At 39.4% G+C, this 22,269-nt stretch overlaps 1 protein-coding gene across 5 annotated transcripts in view; it reads left to right on the forward strand.

The window, feature by feature from the left end:
* Positions 1-22,269, forward strand: part of LOC122557924 (protein phosphatase 1 regulatory subunit 12A-like) — a 151,589-nt gene that overhangs the window by 73,311 nt on the left and 56,009 nt on the right. For 2 of the 5 annotated variants that reach the window (XM_043706146.2, XM_043706150.2), the window contains exons 6-11: positions 3,498-3,572; positions 6,590-6,681; positions 12,526-12,695; positions 13,973-14,076; positions 18,581-18,697; positions 21,878-22,090. In XM_043706146.2, the coding sequence (XP_043562081.2) occupies positions 3,498-3,572; positions 6,590-6,681; positions 12,526-12,695; positions 13,973-14,076; positions 18,581-18,697; positions 21,878-22,090 (771 nt within the window). The remainder of the gene's footprint in view (positions 1-3,497; positions 3,573-6,589; positions 6,682-12,525; positions 12,696-13,972; positions 14,077-18,580; positions 18,698-21,877; positions 22,091-22,269) is intronic. The other 3 variants (XM_043706148.2, XM_087996709.1, XM_043706149.2) reach the window with 3 other exon arrangements.

Consider the following 22,269-nt stretch of genomic DNA (forward strand, 5'->3'; position numbering starts at 1 on the left):
AGTCATGACTCTATGACTGTAAGAGTCAGGATATCTTAATGCAGCTTTATAAGACTTTGGTTAGGCCACACTTAAAAGTATTGCATTCAATTCTGGTCGCCATATTACAGGAAGGATGTGTAAATTTTGGAGAGGTGCAGAAGAGATTAACCAGGATGCTGCCTGGATTATAGGGTATGAGCTATAAGGAGAAGCTCGAAAAACTCTGGCTGTTTTCTCTGGAGTGGTAGAGGCTGACAGGAGAAGTCTATAATTTTGAGATGCATAGATCCAGTTGACGGTCAGAATCTTTTCCCCAGAGTTAAAATGTCTTAAAGTAGGGTGCATGCAGTTAAGGTGAGAGGAGGAAAGTTCAAAGGAATTGTAAGGGGCAAGTATTTTACACAAAGAATGGTAAGGAGTCTGGAATGTGCTGCCAGGCATGGTGGTGGAGGCAGATACGGTAGAGGCGTTTAAGAGACTTTTTTAGGTAAGAAGATGAATATACAGTGACTGGAGGGATATGGACCAAGGGCAGAGAGAAGGGGTTAGATTAATTTGGCATCTTGTTCAGCACAACATTGTGGACACTGGACTCTCTCTGGATTCAAATGGGAGAAGTGTTGAATAAACATTTGTGTCTTCCTTGAAGTCAACTCCACAAACATTCGGGTAAAACTCTTGAATAACCAACTTCACTGAACTGGACCTTATGTCTAGTAAGTTGAAAATCATCATGTCCTGTTTCTTCAACAATTAAATAGCCAGTGTTCCAGGGGAGGTCAATGGAGTGTTTTAAACATAGTCTCGGCCTCTCTTTGAAGCACGGTAACGATATCTATTTATAATGGTCAGAACAGTGACAAGCTGACCATCTATGCATTGCACTTTGAATCACCTGATGAAGGAGCGTCGCTCCGAAAGCTAGTGTGCTTCCAATTAAACCTGTTGGACTATAACCTGGTGTTGTGTGATTTTTAACTTTGTACACCCTAGTCCAACACCGGCATCTCCAAATCATGACTTTGAATCACAGTATCCTAACGAGTGAAGAAGGAAAGAAAAGGAAGCAGATTCTGTACACTAGGTCCCACTATCTGATGGAATCTCCTGCCCCAAGCACCCTAAGATCTCTGGTTTACAGCATGGAATGCCAGGGTGGAAACTCACAGCCATGAATAGACATCATTCTCAAATCAAGGGACAGGCACCATCACCAATGCAGCCTGACAGGATCTGATGCCTAAGTGTATTTTGTGATGTTACATGGCAGTACTGTGGCTCAGTGGTTAGCACTGCTGCCTCACAGTGCCAAGGACCCAAGTTCGATTCCAGCCTCGGGCGACTGTCTGTGTGGAATTTGCACATTCTCCCCGTGTCTGCGTGGGTTTCCACCCACAATCCAAATATGTGGAGGTTAGGTGAATTGGCCATGCTGAATTGCCCATAGCATTTAGGGATGTCAATAAAATTCCAGGATTTTAAACCCAGCGATACTGAAGGAAGGGAGATTATATTTCCAAGTCAGGGTGATGAGTGGCTTGGAGGGGAATTTGCAGGTGGTGTTAATCCCATATATCACCTGCCCATGTCCTTCTAGATGGAAGTGGTTGTGGGTATTTGCACTCATTTTAAATTTAGCTTGATGTGGATTCCCAACTTTAATCGCTTCATGTCAAGACTTTAACGTTGGGAATTCTCTCTCTAGCTTCTTCTTTTCTTCATTTGTTGTTTTGCGTAAACACTGTTGTTTTGCTTTCCCCCACTGCTCCCCCTCTGATATTGATCCTGCCTTCCTATATCTCCTCATGTAGCAAATTTTGTGTTGTATTGTTCTTATAAAAAGGATTGCACCTTTTACTGTGTTAAAATGTTTCATCAACAACTAGTGGTTGTTGTTTATCTCTGTGTGCTCTCTGAGCCAAAAACTCTAATGAGATTCATCAGTGATTTTCCACCTTACGGTTTGTATCCTGCAATGTACAAACAGCCTCATGGTTGTTTACTTGCCAAATGTCTCACTACACCAGCATAGTGAATTGTGTTGGTGTTTTGAGCTTTTGCTCTGCACTTGACTTTGTATTCCATATTGTTGTACATGCACTGTGCTTTGCATTGTTGAATATTGCATAATATTAATGTTGCTCTTGATTATCATGATGTTATGTATTGGGCTAAGTTGCACTATTCATCTCTATTTCAGGGTTGATCGACATTGAATATTTAGTTTTGCAGTGTGTTCCTTTTTATTGGCTTTATTGGATTTCATTTCTCAAAGTTTATTTGCTTTGTTTTGCAATACATTTGAAATATTGTCTACTTCAGTGTAATATTCAGCCATTTGCTCAGTTGTGAGTTTGAGACTATGCTGCTCTGTTACACTGAACTTTGTCTTTTTTTAACTGCATGCTATTTAGTGCTCTGTTGTTCCAAACTGTTGATGCTGCTTCATAGTGCACCATGTTCCTGTTTTCTACTGTGCAGCTTTCTTTGAGTTTGTTTCTGTAAATTGGTATTTTATATTACATTAGATTTCTGTACTGTACCATATTGCTGTGCTTTCCTTTGCATTACTAAAATAGAAAATAAAAATTAAGGTATTGTGTAAAACCGATGTTCAATTGTTTTCACACTTGTAAATAATTGTTTCCTGTTCAACTTGCATTTTAGATTTCTACTTCACAGTTTGAAAATTGTGCAAAATGTGAGATGTTCTATCAGTTTGAGTTTGCACGAGCAGCTTCACTCTATAGAAATACTATATTTCTTTTTGGGTGAATAAACTGTAGGGAATTGATGAAGCTGAATCCAGTCTCCTTATGAGGAACCATAAACAACGTATTTATATAGACTGGTTACTACCTTGGATGACTCCACTCTTGGGCTAATATAAATACAATGATTTTTACATGGGCACATCATACATTAAGACAGGTGTCATCAACTGTTTCACAATGGCACCTAGTTGCAGTTTAATGCTGATGCGAATGCTGCCTATCAGGAGGTTAGACACTGGTAAAACAGTTACAAAAGCAGTAAGTAGTCAATAACTGGAAAGCTAGAGCTAAACCTGAAACTGGCTGCAGGGTTACAGATGCTGTCTGATCTCTGTTTCCTGAGAACTGAGCCTGACTATATTATTTCTAAAACTGTCTGGAAGACTGACATACTTCAATTCGAGAAAGACAATTTCCTGTAGATAAAACTGAGTGAAAGCTTCTTAAAAAGAAATATAGTCATAAAGATGCCATTTTTAAAGTGTAGTTGAAATGCTTGTTGAGTGGATACTTGACCTTTCCAATGCTTAGTGGGTCAAGCAATGGAGGGCTTGGAGTTCAAATTAAGGTGGTAATAATTTGACAATGACAGACATTGTACTCATTTGCTTGCATTATATAGATGGGTTGGGGGAGGGGGGAGCGGGGAAGGTTACATGTTTGTTTTACTGTATCAAAAGTTAAGTGGAGACTAGCAATTGTTTACTATCAGAAGATTGACAGATTTTTCCTGAATCTCAGGGTCAAACAGCATTTGATGTTGCAGATGAAAACCTCTTGGAGATGTTGGAGGAGCTTCAGAAGAAACAAGCCGTTGTAAGTATCTGACAGATTGACGTACTGCCAGCCATTTCAGACCATCCTGCTCACATACAGTAGGGACTAGTCTTAGGGTAGATTTCATGACAAGGCTAAAAAGGCAGCTAACATCTCTTTAACTGTTGATCTAGTTTGGCTGGGAGCCAAGAGGGTATCCAACCACTGCCAGAAATCTATAATTAGTAGACAAAAACTTTTACTAGAATCACAAATGGTATCATAGGAAATCTCATTTCAAGGAATATCTTTACCTGAAAACAACTTTGGAAAAATCCATGTGCCCTCAACGTAGTTCTGAAACCTGCTTGGAATTACTTTAAAATCATACATTTGTATAGTAGCCCAACATTAAGTAGACTGTCGTTGAATATGAAGTTTCACATTTAGTTCACACCGGTTAAAGGGATTTTACAATGTCTTTTGGGTTGGTCTTTTAATTGTTCATTTCTATTGAGAGGTCCTCTTCAATCTTGTTCAATTCCTCATTTGTACTCATTCACTTGATTGTGATAGGTTTGTCATCTCTCCTGTCAAATTAAGACATTAGTTGTCAAGTGCGGAAAGCAGAAACTTTCAATGTTACTTCTGTATCAAGATTTTTTTACCTTATCAATTTTAAGATTGTACAGTTTAGTTACTTTTATATTATGGACTATATTTGACTTTAGTTAGACACTCTCTCAGCATGGTAGTCAGGCACATTCGGTATTATATAACCTGTACCTCTCACCTCTGAGTCAGACATTTGTGCATTGAAGTCTTCTCCAGAGATTTAAACACAATCCATCCTGACACTTGGATGCAGTACTAACAGAGTACTGCACTGTCTGAGGTGCTGCTCTTTAGATGACATGAAAGCTATACCGATTGTATGGGAAGTTATCAAAAATTCTGTGGCATTATTTGAAGGACAGCAGGGGGGGCGGGGTCGGGCTGATATATGTGCCTCAACCAGTGCCAAAGATGGGATAATCTCATTGTAATCTTGTTTTTCTTTGTGGGACATTATTGTGTACAGACCAGCTGGTATATTTCCAACACTACAAAGCCTATACTTCAAAAATATTTCATTAGTTGTAAAGAGCTTTTGGACAATTTGAAGTATCGAAAAGGGCTGAATGAATGCAGTCATCTTTCTTTTGTTCAGCTTATTTGGTTCAACATCATTGATGTTTCTTCTTTGTTGAAAGTTGATAGTACATACACACAGATAAATACCGTCATGGTAAGTAGCACAGGATAGGATTTGCCAAGTGAATTGTAAGACTGGATTGATGATCCAGTGTTATAATTCTAGAAACAGTGGCAAAAGATGGATCAAGTCGTAAGGTTGATTTTCTTTTACTGATAAACCTGAAGCTATACTTCTGATAAAACTCGGAAAACTGTTGATGTGAAAGAGAGGACTGTTTGTTGGTTAGGTTACTGAATAATGCATTGAGAAAATGGCAAATGCATTGCATCGGTTCACATTGAAGAAGTTCCATTGATAATCCAAGTTCATTCACTTCCTCCTGACAGGAAGAACACTGCATTTGACTAGATCAGAATTATACTTGCCAGCTGACATTGACAGAGTTCTGGCAACTGAAAGCGTACTCAATGCAATGTAGTTTGTTAAACAGGCACTGGGAAGTGCAATATCATAGGCAGATCTTTCCAGCCTTCACAATGAGGAAGTCACCTATGGCTTAGTGTCACCTCTTGGTTTGCATGAGAAGATGGCAAGTGATAGGGAGTGTAATACACCATGTTAATGTTAGATTGGAGCTGTTAATTTTGTCTCCCTCATTCCACTGGAGGGACCTGTTCCTGAAGATCAGACATGTGGTTGCGTGCAAGCTAAATCATCTTGTAGCTTTAGCTGCTCAAGAACAAAGGTCCAGCCAAATATAAAGTATTTGAAAGGGAGGATATTTAGAGCACACAGAAAGTGGGGTATAACCCGACCTATAAAAAGAAATTTTGAAGGATTGGGCGGATAATGGAGATTCTGCCATTAATTTTCAAGTATCTGGATGATAAGGCACAGATCCAAATCTCACATTAAATAATTAACACTATTCTTTCTTGCCCACATCCTGGTTTCCCTATTGCTCTCTCAATATGTCAATAAGTGTTTAGTATTGCACAAGATACCGATAGCAGTTATTTGGTATGGGGGCATCATGCCTTGATTATCGGCTGAAGAACTGTAACTCTAGCCTCAGCGCACTAAGGTGGTATAAAACCTAAGTGCCTATCCTGCAACAGAATTTACCTGCTGTAACCTGCAATCAACCAGAGTCCTCTATTTGGGAGGCAGTGATTTATAATATATGAGAGAGTAATGCCCCTTTAGCTACAGGTATTGGTGGGTGTGACCACAGGCCCTTCAATTTGATTTAAGAAAAATAGGAGCGACACCGGTTGTATGTTTTCTCCCTCCAATCCTCTTCTTCAACAGCAACAGAAAACAGATTTTTTTTCATCATCTATACCAGTATCCATTAAAAAGAAGAGAGATTGTGATTCCAAAATGTTGGGAAGACTCAGGTCCATCCTGGGCGTGAGAAACTGAGATTTGTCTAAATGGTTTGGCAGTGGAAAAGAAGCCTCACAGCCAAGTGCTCTTTAGCATTATCAAGAGATCTCAGGAGATCAATTAATGTGGCACTGCTTCATTCACTTCCATGTTCCTCCATGACCATTCATTCTTTATTTTAATGCAAACATGTCCAACTTGCATAGGTTTTTCTTAGACGCTGTAATTGTTGGGGTTTATCACTGTTTTCTTAGTGACCAATTGTAGTGATTTTATTTATGGTTCAGATCAGATTCTGACACCCTAATTTTGAGTTTGGTGATCAATATTCTTTGATTCTGAATTGTGCAAATGAAGGCTGTTGATGTTGGACCTTTTGAGGCCTTCTTAAATCCATGTCCTTTGTGTGGCTATTTTGCTGAGTTAGGAATGCAGAAGCATATGAATTAAGTTGTATATTATATTCTCTTGATTCTGTGCAAAACTACAGATGAAAATGGAGAAGGAGAAACAAGCCAAGATGGATGCCTCCCTGATTGAATTGTCGAATGCCTCACAGCAACTTCCGACCAGGACCAGGAGGTTAGTTCATGCTCAATCTGTATTTATGATTCGACAGCATGTAAACTCACTGTTTACTGAGTGGTGTGCCATTACTCACCATAACACCACTGGAGTTTTTTTTAAAACTGTGGGCACAATATTCACTGATGAAAGAACTGAGCTAATGCTTATAAACACTCATGTTTTTCCCCCCCCCACCCCACCTATCTCTCGTCACCTTCCCCTCTTCTCTCCTTCTTCTTCTGAAAGTGGAAGTATCAATTCAATTAATAACCAGTGTTAAAAACAGAAGAGGCCGTTTTGTGGAACAAAATTTTAAACTCTGACTGGTTGCCAGAGAGGAATGTCCGAATATGCTAAAGCTCTGTGTGATAGGATCCTGAATGAAATCACATCAAATAGAGGTGATGTTTATCAACTTTGACCTCAGGGGCAGGGAAAATAATTTAGACCTGCTGATGATGTTGGATTTTAAGCTATAGAAAAATGCAGACATCATGATGGTCACAGATATTGAATGCTCACAGGCTGTTTCTGTACTTGTAAGCAATTTTGCTGTTGTTCTACAGTATTCTAATACTTCTATTCTAATTACTTCCAGACATTTTAAAATAACTTTTATTTGATTGAGATTTTAAAGTTGATTTGCAGTTTTCCAGGGGGTGCTTAAGACCACTTCCATCACTAATTGCTGAGATACAACAGCAAGGGAGGTATTGAAACAAATGAAGTAAGGACACACACTTGCACTTGCACAATCTCACTCGCCTATGGGTCATTGTCTTAATTTAATTTGAACATATAGTTAATCATCTTTCCTATCCGCATCTTGAGGTAGACCTGAAAGATCATCATCTCAGGCCCTTTTCATTTACTATATAATAACCAGTTATACAGCAGCAATACCAGTAGCCTGGGATATGTTTCCATCTTGCCTCTCGGTTCATAAGTGGCTTGTGTTATTGCTTAAGGGTAGGGATGGGGGAAGTTTGCAAAGCAAAGAAAATAAAGGGGTAAAATTGCACTTTACAGAAAATTGTGGTTCACCTATCGATTATCAATGTTTTTTCTCTGATCTGTACAAATGGAACCTAGTTTCCTGTGATCTCTGTAAAAGGTGCTGCAAGAGTGAGGAGCTGAAGATGTACTGGGAATCTTGTGTGTGAATGTCTTGCTGTTCTAATATCTGGAGTACAGTGCAGCCCTCTTTCAATTGAGTTTGTACAATATTTTTTATGAATAGAAAGCAGTTCATTGCTGCAATACTAAAAATGCACAGAAACTGAAATGCTGCAGTTCTCCTTTCCTTTCACAAGATAATACTTTAACTGCAGTTTTTTAAAAAGTGTGCTAATAACCTCCAGTGGTCGCTTCAAGTACTGCATCAATCTTTCAATCCCAGCTCTGTGTGAAAGCAGACTTTGTGCCAGCAAATCCATGCTAAGATAGATCATGTACAGTCAGCTGTCTCAGTGAATGCTTAGTATTGGGTCCAAAGGTTGTGTGTTCAAACCCCACTCTAGGACTTGAATGCTTAATCTCTGCTGACACCAAAGTGCGTTATTGAGGAAGTCCTGCATTGTATGAATTATTGTCCATTCTGATAGTATTTTAAACAGAGTTCCTTTCTGTTAATCCCACTAATGCTTAGCCAAATTTTCTTCATTTAATTTCACGGTGATTAATTGCATATGATGCTCATGGAGAAAATTTGAGAACCAAAAGTGTAAACCCCTTTCCTTTGACCATATTCTCTTCACAAGTACTTGAACATCTAAAAGAAATATTTTGCCCATTATTTCCGTCTTGCACTGTCAAAAGCTTGCCAAAACACCAGAATGGCCTCCCCAATGCTTCTGTCCCTATTACACATGACATGTGAGATCTCTATGCAAATGTTCCCATTACATTCTATGTCCTTTGATCCTCAATCCTGTTTGTCAAGCTCTTTTAGTAATAACCTCTCCTCAACTATTTATTTTCTTAACTAACTGAGCTATTGGAAGGAAACTTTTCTATTCTTTGCTATGAATATTTACTGAAACAACATTAACTCTCATAGCTGGGAGTCAATTCTACATCTCCATAACTCTCTGATGAAAAGGAAGAGCCCTTCTAGTCTAGAAATATGCTTATCCTTGCTTAATTATTATACTCCTTGTTCTGTTTTCTCAGAGCGTGTTACATGATCTGATTACATCTGCATTATCCATCACTGTGTTTTTGAAAAATGATTTTTGAGTCATTCAGTTTTTCTCTGGTGAAAACTAGTTGAAGCATAAAGGCCCTGAATCCGTTAGTAATTTTTTGTATTTATGTGTTATTTTGAAGATGTTGTTTAAACTGGAAAACAGTCAAAATATCAGCTCACAAGTATCCTTACATAGTCAGAATAACCTACTTAAACCTGAAATCAAATATCTTTGCAATAAATTCCAGCACACATTCAGTCTGTTTTAAGATTTTGAGAGCTGGATGGAAAAGATTTGAGAAGTGTGTTGAAAAGAGTGAGCACAAAGATATTGAAAGTTTATGGTTAAATGTTGCAAATGTTTTCTTTTAAAGATCAAAGTCTGTAAAAGGCTGCCAAGTGTAAAACAATAAGGTCTCCATAGCTCAGAAGTTTTGTAAAATAATTATTATAGGAGATCATGCAGTGTGTCTTCATTTGAACACTGTGTGCTCTCTGTCTTTTCGTTGCAGCTCTACTATGTTGAAGTACAAAGAATAGAAGTGGAGAGTTGAGAGGATCCCACAACTCAATTGTTTAAATACTGTAAAGATAAAAAGATCATGTCACCAATTTGAGGGAGAAAGTTTAAAGACTTGCAAAAAAAGATGCAGTCTTTCCAAACCAGCCATTCTTGAGCCTCCTCCAGTAAATAGGAGAAATAAATGTAGTGATGGTGTTTACACAAGGAGAAGAGATCATCAGAACTGAGAGAATGCAATCTGAATGAAACTGATTATTGTAGAGTAGGATAATTAGCAAAGATTGGGCTAGATAAAAAGTGGAAGAAGCCACTGCTTTGAAGAAGAAAGGACTGAGATCCAGGGGAATGGAAATATATCAAAGGAGAAGTTCCACCAACAACACAAATGGAATGATTATGGCTGTAAACTAGGTGGTCATGTATAGTGGGATGATGCCGAGAACTCCACATTGATTTGTTCAAAACTGCACATGGTCACATGCCGGACAAAAGAAGTATGCTCAGGCAGAGACATTTAAATATGACAAGAATAATGGAATAATCCTGCCATTAAACATACCAGTGAGTTTGCATTGAATTAAAACTTTAAATGTAACAGATGATTTTATTCACAGTTTCCAAACTAATAGAGGTGGCAATTTTAAAGTATAGGAACACTTACTTTTTCTTAGCAGTTTGGTGAACATGTGAACCCCTGGGTAAGCAGTACGAGGAGAATAATGAATTATAAAGATGATTTAACACAAAACACAATTTGCAGATGATGGGACAGATTACAGCAAGACCAAAAGTCTTATTGGACTGTAAGATGAGGTGATCCTAACTGATAAACTCAGGTTAAACTGAGTGACCAATATGGCTGAATGGAATCGAGGAATTAGGAAGTTTATTCTAAAGGTGATTAATAGCTAATAATCTCACTGAGATTTTTTCAAATGGATATGCCTCCATTTTGTTCATGCTTCACATCACTGTTCCAATGTACATCGTTAAATTTATTTAACATGAAAAATAATTGACTAAATTCTACTCAGATTAACATAATTTCATCAATATTCACCTTGATAATCACTGAGACATTTAGTACTATTCGTTAATTTATCAGCTAAAAAGTAGCACAATGTTATTTATAAATCCTGTCAATAGAAAACTGGGAATCTAAAGCAGAGAGTGCACAACTCCTATCATGAATGCTCTCAAGGTATTTTCCATTTAACACCCCTGTTCTTCTACTTGTCTCAGCTTCAAATCTAACTAATTTACCCACCAATGAGACTTAAACATTTCCACGTCTACAAGTGTAAACCTTTGTCAGATGTCTTCTAGTTAAGGGCTCTTGTGGTGCAGTACCTCTGAGCCAGGAAACACATGTTCAAGTTGCACTTATCCAGAGGTTGATGAGAAAATATCTGCAATTCCCAGTTACTTAGCTGTATAAACCTATTTGAAATGTTTGAGACGTGACGCTTGCTTCAGTATTCTTGCTGCTCAGGGCTTTAGCCTGCTTATCTGATCTTTCTCTCTATGATTCTGATGTTTCTAATGCACTCGTTCCTTCAAAGAGTGATTCATATTTTCACCATCCCTGAGCCCATCTAGTTGTAACCTCCTGCTCTTGACTGTTGTTAAGAATCCTAAAATCATTGCTATCTGTTTTTGTACATCTTTCAAAGCGCATTGCATATTCTATCATTGTAGCTTGTGACTACCAACCAGCGTGACAGAAGGCAAACTACATGAATCTTGAACATTTATTGCCCAGTAGTTGATGTGCTCCAAATCTGTGTTAAAAGTGATTTTTCCTTAAATTAAGAGCTGCTTAATTTATGCTCAGAATATTTTGATATTAAGGAATATGCTGAGTGGGGCAAATGCTGGACAGCAGGGAGTGTTGCAGTACCATGTAATAAAGAGGGATTCACTGTGTGCTGAGACCTGACCTTGTGCAAGTTAACTGGAAGTCGGCTGCACTGTATCAGCTTCGTCACTGGACAATGAGAGTGATGCCTCGCCCAGTAAAATGCTGTGCGAGGAAGGCCTCTGGGCTCCTGCCAGGGGTTCACTGATTGGTTTGTGCTTTGAGATCCAACAGGGTACAAAAGAACAACTCCAGCACTCCTTCAGATATAGGCTGCAGCACTGCGACAATTGTGTGGTGCCCACTTGACCTTGCAAAGAAAGTCACGTTTTGAAAAATCACAATAAAATGTGACTAAAGAACGAGTTAGGGCTGAGAATGAAAGACAGCATAAAAGAATGCTATCATGCAAAGGGAGCTGTAAAAGTCTTATAAGACAACAGAAGAAATTCTGAGTATATTACGTAGGAGTTAAGAGCTGAGTATGCTATGCAGTCTAACAGGGAACTGGAAGTGTGTCACACATATGATGGAGAACTGGGGATGACAAAGAGTAGCAATATTCTCAATGTATGGCAGAAAACCAAGAGCATGGTTTGCAGGTGAGCTGAGGACAAATTACACATAGATTGAATGTGAACATTAGATTAGATTCCCTACAGTGTGGAAACAGGCCCCTCGGCCCAACAAGTCCACACTGATCCTCTGAAGAGTAACCCACCCAGACTCATTTCCCTCTGACTCAAACCATTCCCCCTAACACTATGGGCAATTTAGCATGGCCAATTCACCTGACCTACACATCTTTGGACTGTGGGAGGAAACCAGAGGAAACCCACGCAGACAGTCACCCGAGGCTGGAATTGAACCCGGGTCCCTGGCGCTGTGAGGCTGCAGTGCTAACCACTGAGCCACCATGCCACCCCCAACATGTTGCAGGAAGGACAGTATTTCTACAATTGTCATGCACCAGTTTATGTAGGTAGGAATGCATTATCTCTCTCAGGGTTGGAAAAAGAGTTTGCACAGGAAAATGAAATATGTTCCATGAGGAAGTAGAGAGCTGGGAGCAAATTGTTTGAAAGATGGATGCAATATTGGGACTCTGTGTTAAGTTGGTCAGCCATTGAGATCAGCACCCCCTTATTTGCAGTGCCTGCTGGAGAATGGCTCCTTTATACCCTGTTTGAGTTTTTGTATCTAACCCTGAAAGATGAAACTTGCTGACCTTGTCCTGGGCTGCACGCATCACACTAACAGCCAACCAGAGCTAATCCGTTATCCCACCAGGACTTCTATTTCCCGTATGAGCAGCAAAGATAAAATCTCAATGCATGAGAAGGAGCGCAAGACCTTAGAGTCTGTGATGCTGGAACATGTCAATGACGACGAAGATAGGAAGAAGTTGAATGGCTCAAGTTCTGAGGAGGAGATGCCAAATGAAGCGAAATCAGAAGCTGGTAAGTCCAAGGCCAGTGACATTTTCTATTGCTGGGGATAGGGATTCAAATATCTCTCTTTGTAGATGAGCATGGGGGCTGGTGTGTTTATTATTTCCTGTTACAATGCCATGCACATGATCTTCAATCCCAAGATCTCATCCAAGCTGGGATTCTGTACCCATTAGCTTCTCTGAAGAAGGGACTTAATGGAATACAGCTTACAAGTAAAATTAAAAGGCTAAGAACATTAAAATAAAAGGCTTGCTGCACTATTCAGTAAGATCATGATTGAAATTCTGCATCAATTCCACTTTCCCACCCTATCTTAATTTCTGTTGCTTGCCTGACTAGCCAAAAGCCCATTCTCAAAATCGAATCTGCTCATTGACCTCAGGATCCAAACATGACGGTTCTATCATTGACATATCAAATCAGAGCTTATGGTCATGTCTGTACTGGGGAGCCAGGCTACAGCCTAAATAAGACTCGAGGAACATCAGAGCGACTTCAAACATGGTGGATGGGTCAGCAATGTCAAATACACTCACCTTAATAACCACAACATCCAATGGTCCAAATCTAAATTTATTTTATTCACCAAACTAGCCTACAAGACACATTGGGAGAAGGGACTATGGAAAGCAATGATATTTGGCTATCTTCACTCAAAACATGAAGGGCCATCCATTCTATGTAGATGATCAATCAGCGGAAAAAATGTCAGCAAACAGACGCATCAGCAGGAAGGAGTTAACATGTACTGACCTATTACAAACACAGTAGCCTGAACAATCAACAGTAGGTCTTGCCCCTATTTTCAACCTCCACTAAGTCACTGCCTTTGTCACCTGTTCCAGTCATTCCTCCAAGGGGTAAGCTCCCTGAAATGTGGACATTGGTTTGTTCTTTCAAGGAATTCTTAAGGAAACAGTTACTCTCTTCAACACCAGCGTTTACAAGGTGGTATTATAAATCTATCTTGGCCAATGTTACTGCTCTCAAAGTGAATGAGAACCCCTAAACACTTGTGGACTACTTAAAATTGCCACCATTGACAAAAATACTGGTAATGGAGCAGATGGTGTTGAATTAAAGTTAAGTTTGGATAATGAGTACTAATATACAATTAGTTTGGTGTTGCTGTGTTAAGGATGTAATTGATTATGGAGACACTCAATCCTACAGAACTCCACTTATTGATATATTTGCATATGTGGGATGGGAAGCTAAAATTCATCCTTGCCTTCTCATGCTGCCAGTTGTTGATTATTATTTGTCATTTTTTGGTTTGCTAGAGAAAACAAAAGCCCGACTCAACATGAACAACCTTAGCACCAAACTGGGCATGACAGACTCCATCCTTCCATCCTCCACTGCACCCAGTGGAACCAACAAGAGGGTATGTGACATGCAAGAAGAAATGTTGGAAGTTTTGAGTTTAGATTCTGAAGTGCTATCTTGATGTTTAGCTTACTGTTTACATGAATAGATCCAGGATCTTGGGATTGAAACTAGTTTGTAACTGTTTGCTAATGGTTTGACATTTTCTCCTATCTTTTAATTAATTATCAAACAGAAAATTTAGCACTACTGAAAATACTTTACTGCAACCTATGATAAATGCTGCTTGCTTACTTTGAGAAGGATACTCCATAGTTGCTTACAGCAATCAATGTTGCACTGGTTTCTGTTCTGTTGGATCATGCTATGCTCCTCTTTTGAGAGTTACAGCATTTCATTGCAGGAAATGCTGCATTGTTTGTTGTACCTGTGCAGTTTCATGTGAGGTGTGATCCATTGCATCTAAATGCTAAGAGGAGTATTTTGCATTGTGTTGTGCTGCTACAAATTGTTTTTGTAAAAGAGACTGCATTGTTTTGAGTGAGCTATGCTGAATTGTTTGCATTTGCAAATAACGTAGAATGATATGTTATGCTACATCGGATATGATAAGAGACATTTTTTGGGAGCCTTTGGTCTTGAACACATCAGGATAACGGCAAGAATGCTAAATTTCAAGCAATTTATACTACAGGAGAAATGCTGATTGGTTGCCAAGTTGATTTGTTGAGGCAGAAATCAACAAGTATCGAAAGGTTCCCATGCACCTAAGCATTTCAAAACCGATGCAAGGCTTAAACATATTCCTTTTGTTTGCAGAGGATAGCTCCCCGCCAATGCATGTATATCTTTGGTAGCAATCAGTGCAAGGTTGATTAATTACTTTAACTTGGTTGTTAGAAGCACACTCAGGACTGTGCAATAAGTGATATCCAATTGCCAAATCATATCCAGTGACAGGCATTTTGTTTTGTGTTTCACAAGTAAGTTGGTTGAGCAGAATCTGTACTCTGCCTATTACAAATTGCCAGAGGATCTCTTGTTTGATTCCATCATTCAATTGTTGGGATGTGTGGTCTATGTAGTTGGTATCTCACTGATACTAAAATCCATTGCCATTGCTCAATTATGTTGCGTGTAATCATTCTTTGTCAACATGGCAACCAGTCAGCACCCCTTTCCCCTCTCTGTTTTTGTTTGAAATTTGTCTTGATAAGTACAAGATGAAAAGCTTCAACAATATGTCTTCCTTTTCAGCAAAATTCAAGTCCTCTACTATCTAGTGATAGTTCCTTTTTTTAAGAGTTATTGTGATGTGATTCTTATTGTCAGGGACAGTGCTTAGTTTGTTTTTGCGTTGTAAAAGTTTTCTAATTGTTTATGTGGTGAGTAATGCCGCAAGCATGTAGAGACAAAGAATAATGTAAATCTTCGTAGAAATCATAGAATCCCTACATTATGGAAGAAAGCCATTCAGCCATCAGGTCCATTACGGCCCTCCAAAGAGCATCCCATCCAGACCCATCCCCCCGTACCCTACCCTTGTAACTCTGCATTTCCCATGGCTTAACTATCTAACCCATACATCCCTGGACACTGTGGGCAATTTAACGTGGCTAATCCAGCTAACTTGCATATCTTTGGACTGTGGGAGGAAACCAAAGCACCAATGAAAACCCACAAAGACATGGGAAAAATGTGCAAACTCCACACAATCACCCAAGGGTGGAATCAAACCCAGGTTACTGAAGCTGTGAGTTAGCAGTGCTAACCACTGAGCCACCGTGCCACCCTAACCTTCCTGCTGCAATCAACCCTGCATTATTCCCTATTGTCCGGCATGTTGCCTTTCTCCAAAGGGTGTCTTCACTACTTCATTTGGCACTCTCCCTCAGTCTCACTCCAGAGGCATAGTGCATTTTGTCCTTTTGTGACAGATGACTCAGTGGCCAATATTTTTTTCAGAACTGCTCCTTTTCCATCACTGTACTTTCGCTGAGGGTATTCACAGCCATTGCTTTCTATGTTGAAGCATTCTAGGTTGTTTCCTCTTGCAATCTGATGGCATTGTTTAAGCTGTGATTAATGCTGCTCTCTCTCCTCTGTGTCATTGGGGAAAAAGGCTGCATTATTTCTTTCACGGCATTGCATTATTACACATTGCAGTGAATACTGTGTTGTTTCTTCTGCCGAATGAGGTATTCCTTTCTCTTACAAGGCATTTTTCGTTCTTGTTACGATGGACTGTTGCAAGATGCTGTGCATGGTTTCATTGTGACACTGCATGGTTTCCATTTGCAGATGGCGCAATGCCTCCATTTAAGGTGTGTGAGGCATGAGTTTTTAACTCATGAAGAATGCATCATTATTTATAATTTGGAGATACTTGATCCCTGTTGAGGGATGCAATTTTGTTTTTTTTTTGGGTGAAATGCTGTTTTATTTCCTGTTTTTGGGTTGCTGCATTAATTCCTGCAGCAAGTGAAACAGCAGCAGGATGAGTTCGTTATTGCCTCTAGCAACTGTTGTGATACAAATTTATAGATCTATCTTAGAGGGTCTTAGTGCAGTGGCATATTATAGGCCATGTGATATTCAATTTATATGTTGACATCAATGAGGGATATAGAAATAGACCTTCTTTGATTTATGAACTTAATGAACGCTCAGACAGAGTGAAATCAAGTTGGTATCACTTACCCAACACACTGAACTAGATAAGTAGCATTTTTAAATTGTTAACGTTTATGCCTCTGATATAATATAAAACAACAAATGTGTTTTATGTACTCCCAAATGATTTTTCCTTTATTTAGGTGACTATTTAGAAGTAAGCACCAATCAGATAAGTGTTCGGTGTCCAGGTCTGTCCAACATCTATCAATTGAGATTTTGTTGAAACTGACTGACCAAGTTTCTTGTATGTTTTTTTCTGATTTGTAAACCTAGGAAGGAAAGGCTTCACCTTTAACTCTTAATCCTATTTTTGATATTATCTATCTCGTGCTGCTGAGGAATATTTAGTGTATTCTGTGTTAAAGAAAAAATTATTTCAGAAACATTTCACTATGTCTTCATCCTGCCAAAGGCTGCGAGAGGCCAAGATCATGTGACATTGCATTACTCTGTGGATACTGTGTCTTGTTAGTGTATTACTGAGACTTAACTTTGTGTACTGCAATGTTTCGGGCTTGGTTTACCAATCTGTCAGTCAACTCCACTCCTTGCCTCAAATGGCAGATATTTATCTTGCCATTCCAATACTCAATAGTTAGTAAGCTCAGATAAATACCAACCATGTTGCATTTCAAGGAGCCCGTAGAATGCAAGGCTACCTCCATTTTCCCAGATGGTAGGGAATATATCTGATTTATATGCTTGCATCATCATAGGAACTCGTGTCATGTCATATGATCTTGCCTACTTGCCTCCTTATAGCAAGATGAAGCCACAGTAAGATGGTTTTTAAATCAAGTTAATACTTTTCTGAACTCAAACTCTGATGGAAATACTCATAAAATGTGAAAACAATGGTGTGGTTTGAACAGGAATTTCATATGAAGGCAGACAAAATAAGTATATAACAGTTCTGTTATTTGAAAGGTTTAGTGGTTAATCCTTTTAGAGTGATTGTCTCATTCATTGGAATAAGAAACCATCACATTCAAGGGCAGATACTACATGTTTCCTCTTGCAAAGAATTTTAGATTGATTCCTTTCCAGAGGTGCCTTTTGAGAATGTGTTAAAATATTCCTGTTGTTAGAAAGAAAACTTCAGTCTTTGCTGTTGCATTTGATGTTCTATTTACTTTTCTGTGAGGTGCAAACATATTGCTTGTTGCAAAATTTTTCAGGAGTTCCTCATGTGGTGCATTGCTACCAGTGAGGGATGCTACATTTTTCCCCTTTGTGAGTATAACATAACAAATGTTCAAGTGTGATGCTTTGCTTTGTGTAGTGAGAGTGATTTGTCTTTATTTTTGCTTGTGAGCTGGTTAAATGGTGTGACACACCCAGTATTGTTCTGATGGGAAGAGCATGCTCATTGTGTTTCTTTGCACCGGATACTCCTCTCCACTTTGCACATGGACCCCAGCTCTCTCTATCCCAATCCTCTTCAGGATATCCCCACCAAACTTACCACCACCCCTTCACCCCACAAAACATGTGCAACTTCAAATAAATGTTTGATTAAAAGAAAAGCAAGGAATTGGTTTTCATAAAAGGAGTAAAATCGTTACCAAGTTTTATTCCATTGATAAATGCACCTTGACATATTTAATGTCTGGTGAATGATTCAGAGATACATAATGTTTAATTCATTGAATGGATTGCATGATATGTTATTTTGGGTTTGAATTGATCAAGTTATGTGTTTATATTAAGAGGGTTTAATGCTATCTACAGAATGCGGGTGTGATCCTCCTGTGTGCATTTTCTTGTCTCCTTGACACTATCACTCTCTCTCTATCTTTCTCTCTCTCTCTCTCTCTCTCTCTTACTGTCATCCATACTTCACCTACCTTTCTCTTTCTCTCCCTTTGCTCTTCCTCTGACTGCAGTTTGACTTCATTACTCCTTTGCTACCTTTTTGTCAGCCAAGTGACCCAACGTCATGGCGACAGGGCCTGCGCAAAACTGGCATTGTCTTGGTGCCCCAGAGAGGTCAAAGAGCAGCGGTGAGCTTCTTGCATGTTGAGGTTTCTCATCTCCGAGTTTTTGGTTTGCTGCATGATTATGTTATTGTCTTGCACTTCTATTTCTCTCGGTATTCCTCTTTCTTTAAACCTACTAGATTTCAGGCCAACTTATTCCTGCAAATGGAGCCAAGCTGACTCCTGATTTCCAGATTAGAGCAACAGAAACTCTGGAACTCTACAAGCTAATCTCTTGTACATTTTCATTTAATCCATGCCTTTTCTTTTTCTCTGGATACAATTTCCCATATCCACATATTTCTGCAACTAAGTATCTGGGAATTGCTCTGGAGCACACAATTATTCACTAACTCTGAGTTGGGTGTGTGGCAGATATGTGTTACTCATTAAGTGTTTCCCTTCTGTCTCCCCTATTTACCTCCCTGTGGACAGATATGGATGTTTGGAGAAAAAAGGAAGTGTGACTTTATTGAAAGCAATTCTTTACATTGCATACTGCAGTGAAAGAGTTATCATGCCAATTGCCTTTTAAAAATAGATTGGAAAGTGCTATGTTGCATAGGAACATGGAAATGGATAGGCTGATAAACATTACAATCCATTTGGCTACTCTTAAGATTCTGAAATCACCAAATACGATTTATCTTTCGTGCCTCCTGCACACTTTCTCTATGAAGTCTCTGTGCCAGTTCATCTTGAATCTATCCACACTATTCACCTCAACTCTTTTCTCTCTCTGGTTCATATAATTCAGCACCTTCCTCCGAAAAGTAGTTCAATCGAAACTGTTCACTGTTAAGTTGAAATTTCAAGAATGTTTTGCTGTCCCTTTATTGTAAAGTTAGTGATTTCCAAAGAGTTTAAAAAGCTTCAATTTGTTTGATTGCTTTAGAATCTCTTCACCAATCACTTTCTTCTCCAATGTGGATATTACCAATGATTTCTCCATTCCCAAGGGTCTCATCCAAAGAATCAGTTGTTTCTATCTTAAGATGTCCCTCCTGTATTGTGACAGATAAGGTAGTGTGGAGCTCTTGATAAGGCCAGGCAGGTCGTTTGTCAGAGTTCATTGTTACTTCGTGTGCACAACAGTGTAAACAAACTATTATCAGAATACCAGTCCTCCTCCCACCAAAATCTGCATCCCATTAGGTACTGCAGTCAGTTCTTCTTACAAAATCTCATTATTTTGCACTCACCAATTTTAGACAACCTACATTATTTGGCTCAACTTCACAGGTTGTAAATTGCTCTGTATTTGATCTTTTATACAGTTAGTTGTTGCTCTAGCTCCCCCATGTTTGGTGGTATCAATAAACCTATACAGCTTTGATTCTATTCCAAGTTTCAAACTCTTCATGCACACAGAGTAGCACTGACCCAAACCCTTATCCCTAAGCTGCATCATGATTGGTCCATGTATAGATTGGTCTCATTCCTGAAGAAGGGCCTGTGCCCGAAACGTCGAATCTCCTGTTCCCTGGATGCTGCCTGACCTGCTGTGCTGTTCCAGCAATAAAGTTTCAACTTTGATCTCCAGCATCTGCAGACCTCACTTTCTCCATGTATAGAAACAATCCAAGGCAATGAAAGCTAACAATACATAGGCATCAAAGATCAGGGAAGCAGGACGCTACAGCTCTCTCGCAAATGTCATGCAAGCTTTAGTAGCTGTGGTCTCTGACTGTAATTCAAATGTACCAGATTTAACAAGATTTTTTTTACATGTCTTTTGGTCCCATGATCGGTGTGGATTCCCAATCAGTTCCCTGATTGTTATGAATTCACTTTGCATTGCCATTCAAATCCTGCTTATACTCAAACGTTTGCACAGATTTTCACTCAGTCCCTCCTATCCCATGATGCCAATGGGAGGTAAGTCCCTGACCTTTACTGGCATATTTTATTTGCTCCCTGTTCTTCAGTTTGTTTTCCACTTCCATTCGTCATTCTTTTGGCTAAAATTTAGTTTAGCTCTGACTGACTGCTCCCGTCACTAAAAGGCTATTAACATTGTGCACACATCCCTGGGGTTCAGCTATGGCTATATTGAAAGCATGAGTAGTAACTGTATACAAAACAGTTTAGACAGAGGAGGCCACTGAAGAATAAATGCTGGTCACTGGAAGAAAGCATCCTTTGGCCACTACTTTGAACAAAATTGCAAGTGTCTCCAAAAGTATTTCGAGAGAGCTATTTGAAGATATCTTTGCCACAATGGTGTTGACCAGTGGAAGTCTGCTCCAATATTGTTAGTGTTTTATCTCATAGTTCAGAATGCATTTTCGTTTGGGAAGGTTGCTGCAGCCTGTTATGAATAAATAAACAATAGATACAGGAGGAGAAAAGAATATTCAGCCTCTCAAGCCTGCTCCACAATTCGATAAGATCTTGCTGATGTGTTTGTAATCTGAATTTCACATTTCCATCTCTCTCCAATGACCCTTGATATCCTGTTGTCTAAAAGGAATCAATCTACCCCGCCTTACAAAAAATAAGCCTGCCTCCATCACAGACAGAGTTCCAGAGTTGCACAACCTTCTGAGAGAAAGAAATCCTTGCATCTGCCCTAAAAGGGTGATCCCTTACATTAAAGCCATGCTTGCTAATTCTGCACTGATCCACAAGAGGAAGCATCCTTTCCCATCTACGTTGTCAAGATCGTTGAGGGTCCTTAGAAATTCTTATCTTCTTGGACGTTACCAGACGTTACCAAAGGGTTGCTTTCCATTTCTCTGCTACTGGAAGGTGGACAGGGTGGGCAACAAATGTTGACCACTGCTACCTCTGGTATCAGTGGGAGGGGCTTGTGCCTCTTTCAACTAATACTTATTTTTTGGCTGCACTTGGTCAACTAGGCTGCATTTTGCCTCTATTTACCATGAAATAGTTTTGTTGGGTATGCGACACAGGAGACAACCGAAAGACTAAGGGATGCATACTTCCTTGCAGAAAATGAATATGCCCCTATTATCCTAATTGTTAAAATGGTCAGTTCCTCCTCCTCTTGTCAGAAGCAGTTCAGTTTCTCCCAAGCCCCAATCCCAATTTGAGGTAAGCAGTCGACCTTTAATGGCATATTTTCTTTTCTGCCTGTGCCTCAGTTTGTTTTTCACTTCCATTGGTCATTCCTTAAACTCAACTTTGGTTTACTTCTGACTGACCACTTTGTCGCTTAAATTGTCACACTTGTGCACCCAGTTTACAGGCCCCCCTGCCAAAACGGCTGCCCAGGATGAGGAGAAGAAGGAGCAGCAGTCCCCTGCAGCGTGGCGCACTGCCCTCCGCAAAACGGGCAGCTATGGAGCCCTCAACAACTTGCAACCACCACAAGAGGAGCAGAAAGGAAAAGAGGTGGGCATTATCCGATCAGCAAGTAGTCCCAAACTGACTCTGGCTGAAACCAAGGAAAAGGTATGTGGGAGGAACTGTTGGAGCCAACACTTGAGGGAGGTTTTAGTCCATCTATTTCTTAATGTTGGCAAAAGAACTGTTTGAGAATCTTTTTATGCAGAGAATTGGTTTAATCTGGAATACGTGGCCTGAAAGAGTGATGGAAGTTTAATTCAGAAGTACCTTTCTAAAAGGAAATA

This window comes from Chiloscyllium plagiosum, unplaced genomic scaffold, assembly GCF_037043375.1.
Source record: "Chiloscyllium plagiosum isolate Xiang-an unplaced genomic scaffold, Cpla_swu_hap1 HiC_scaffold_18, whole genome shotgun sequence".
NCBI lineage: Eukaryota > Metazoa > Chordata > Chondrichthyes > Orectolobiformes > Hemiscylliidae > Chiloscyllium > Chiloscyllium plagiosum.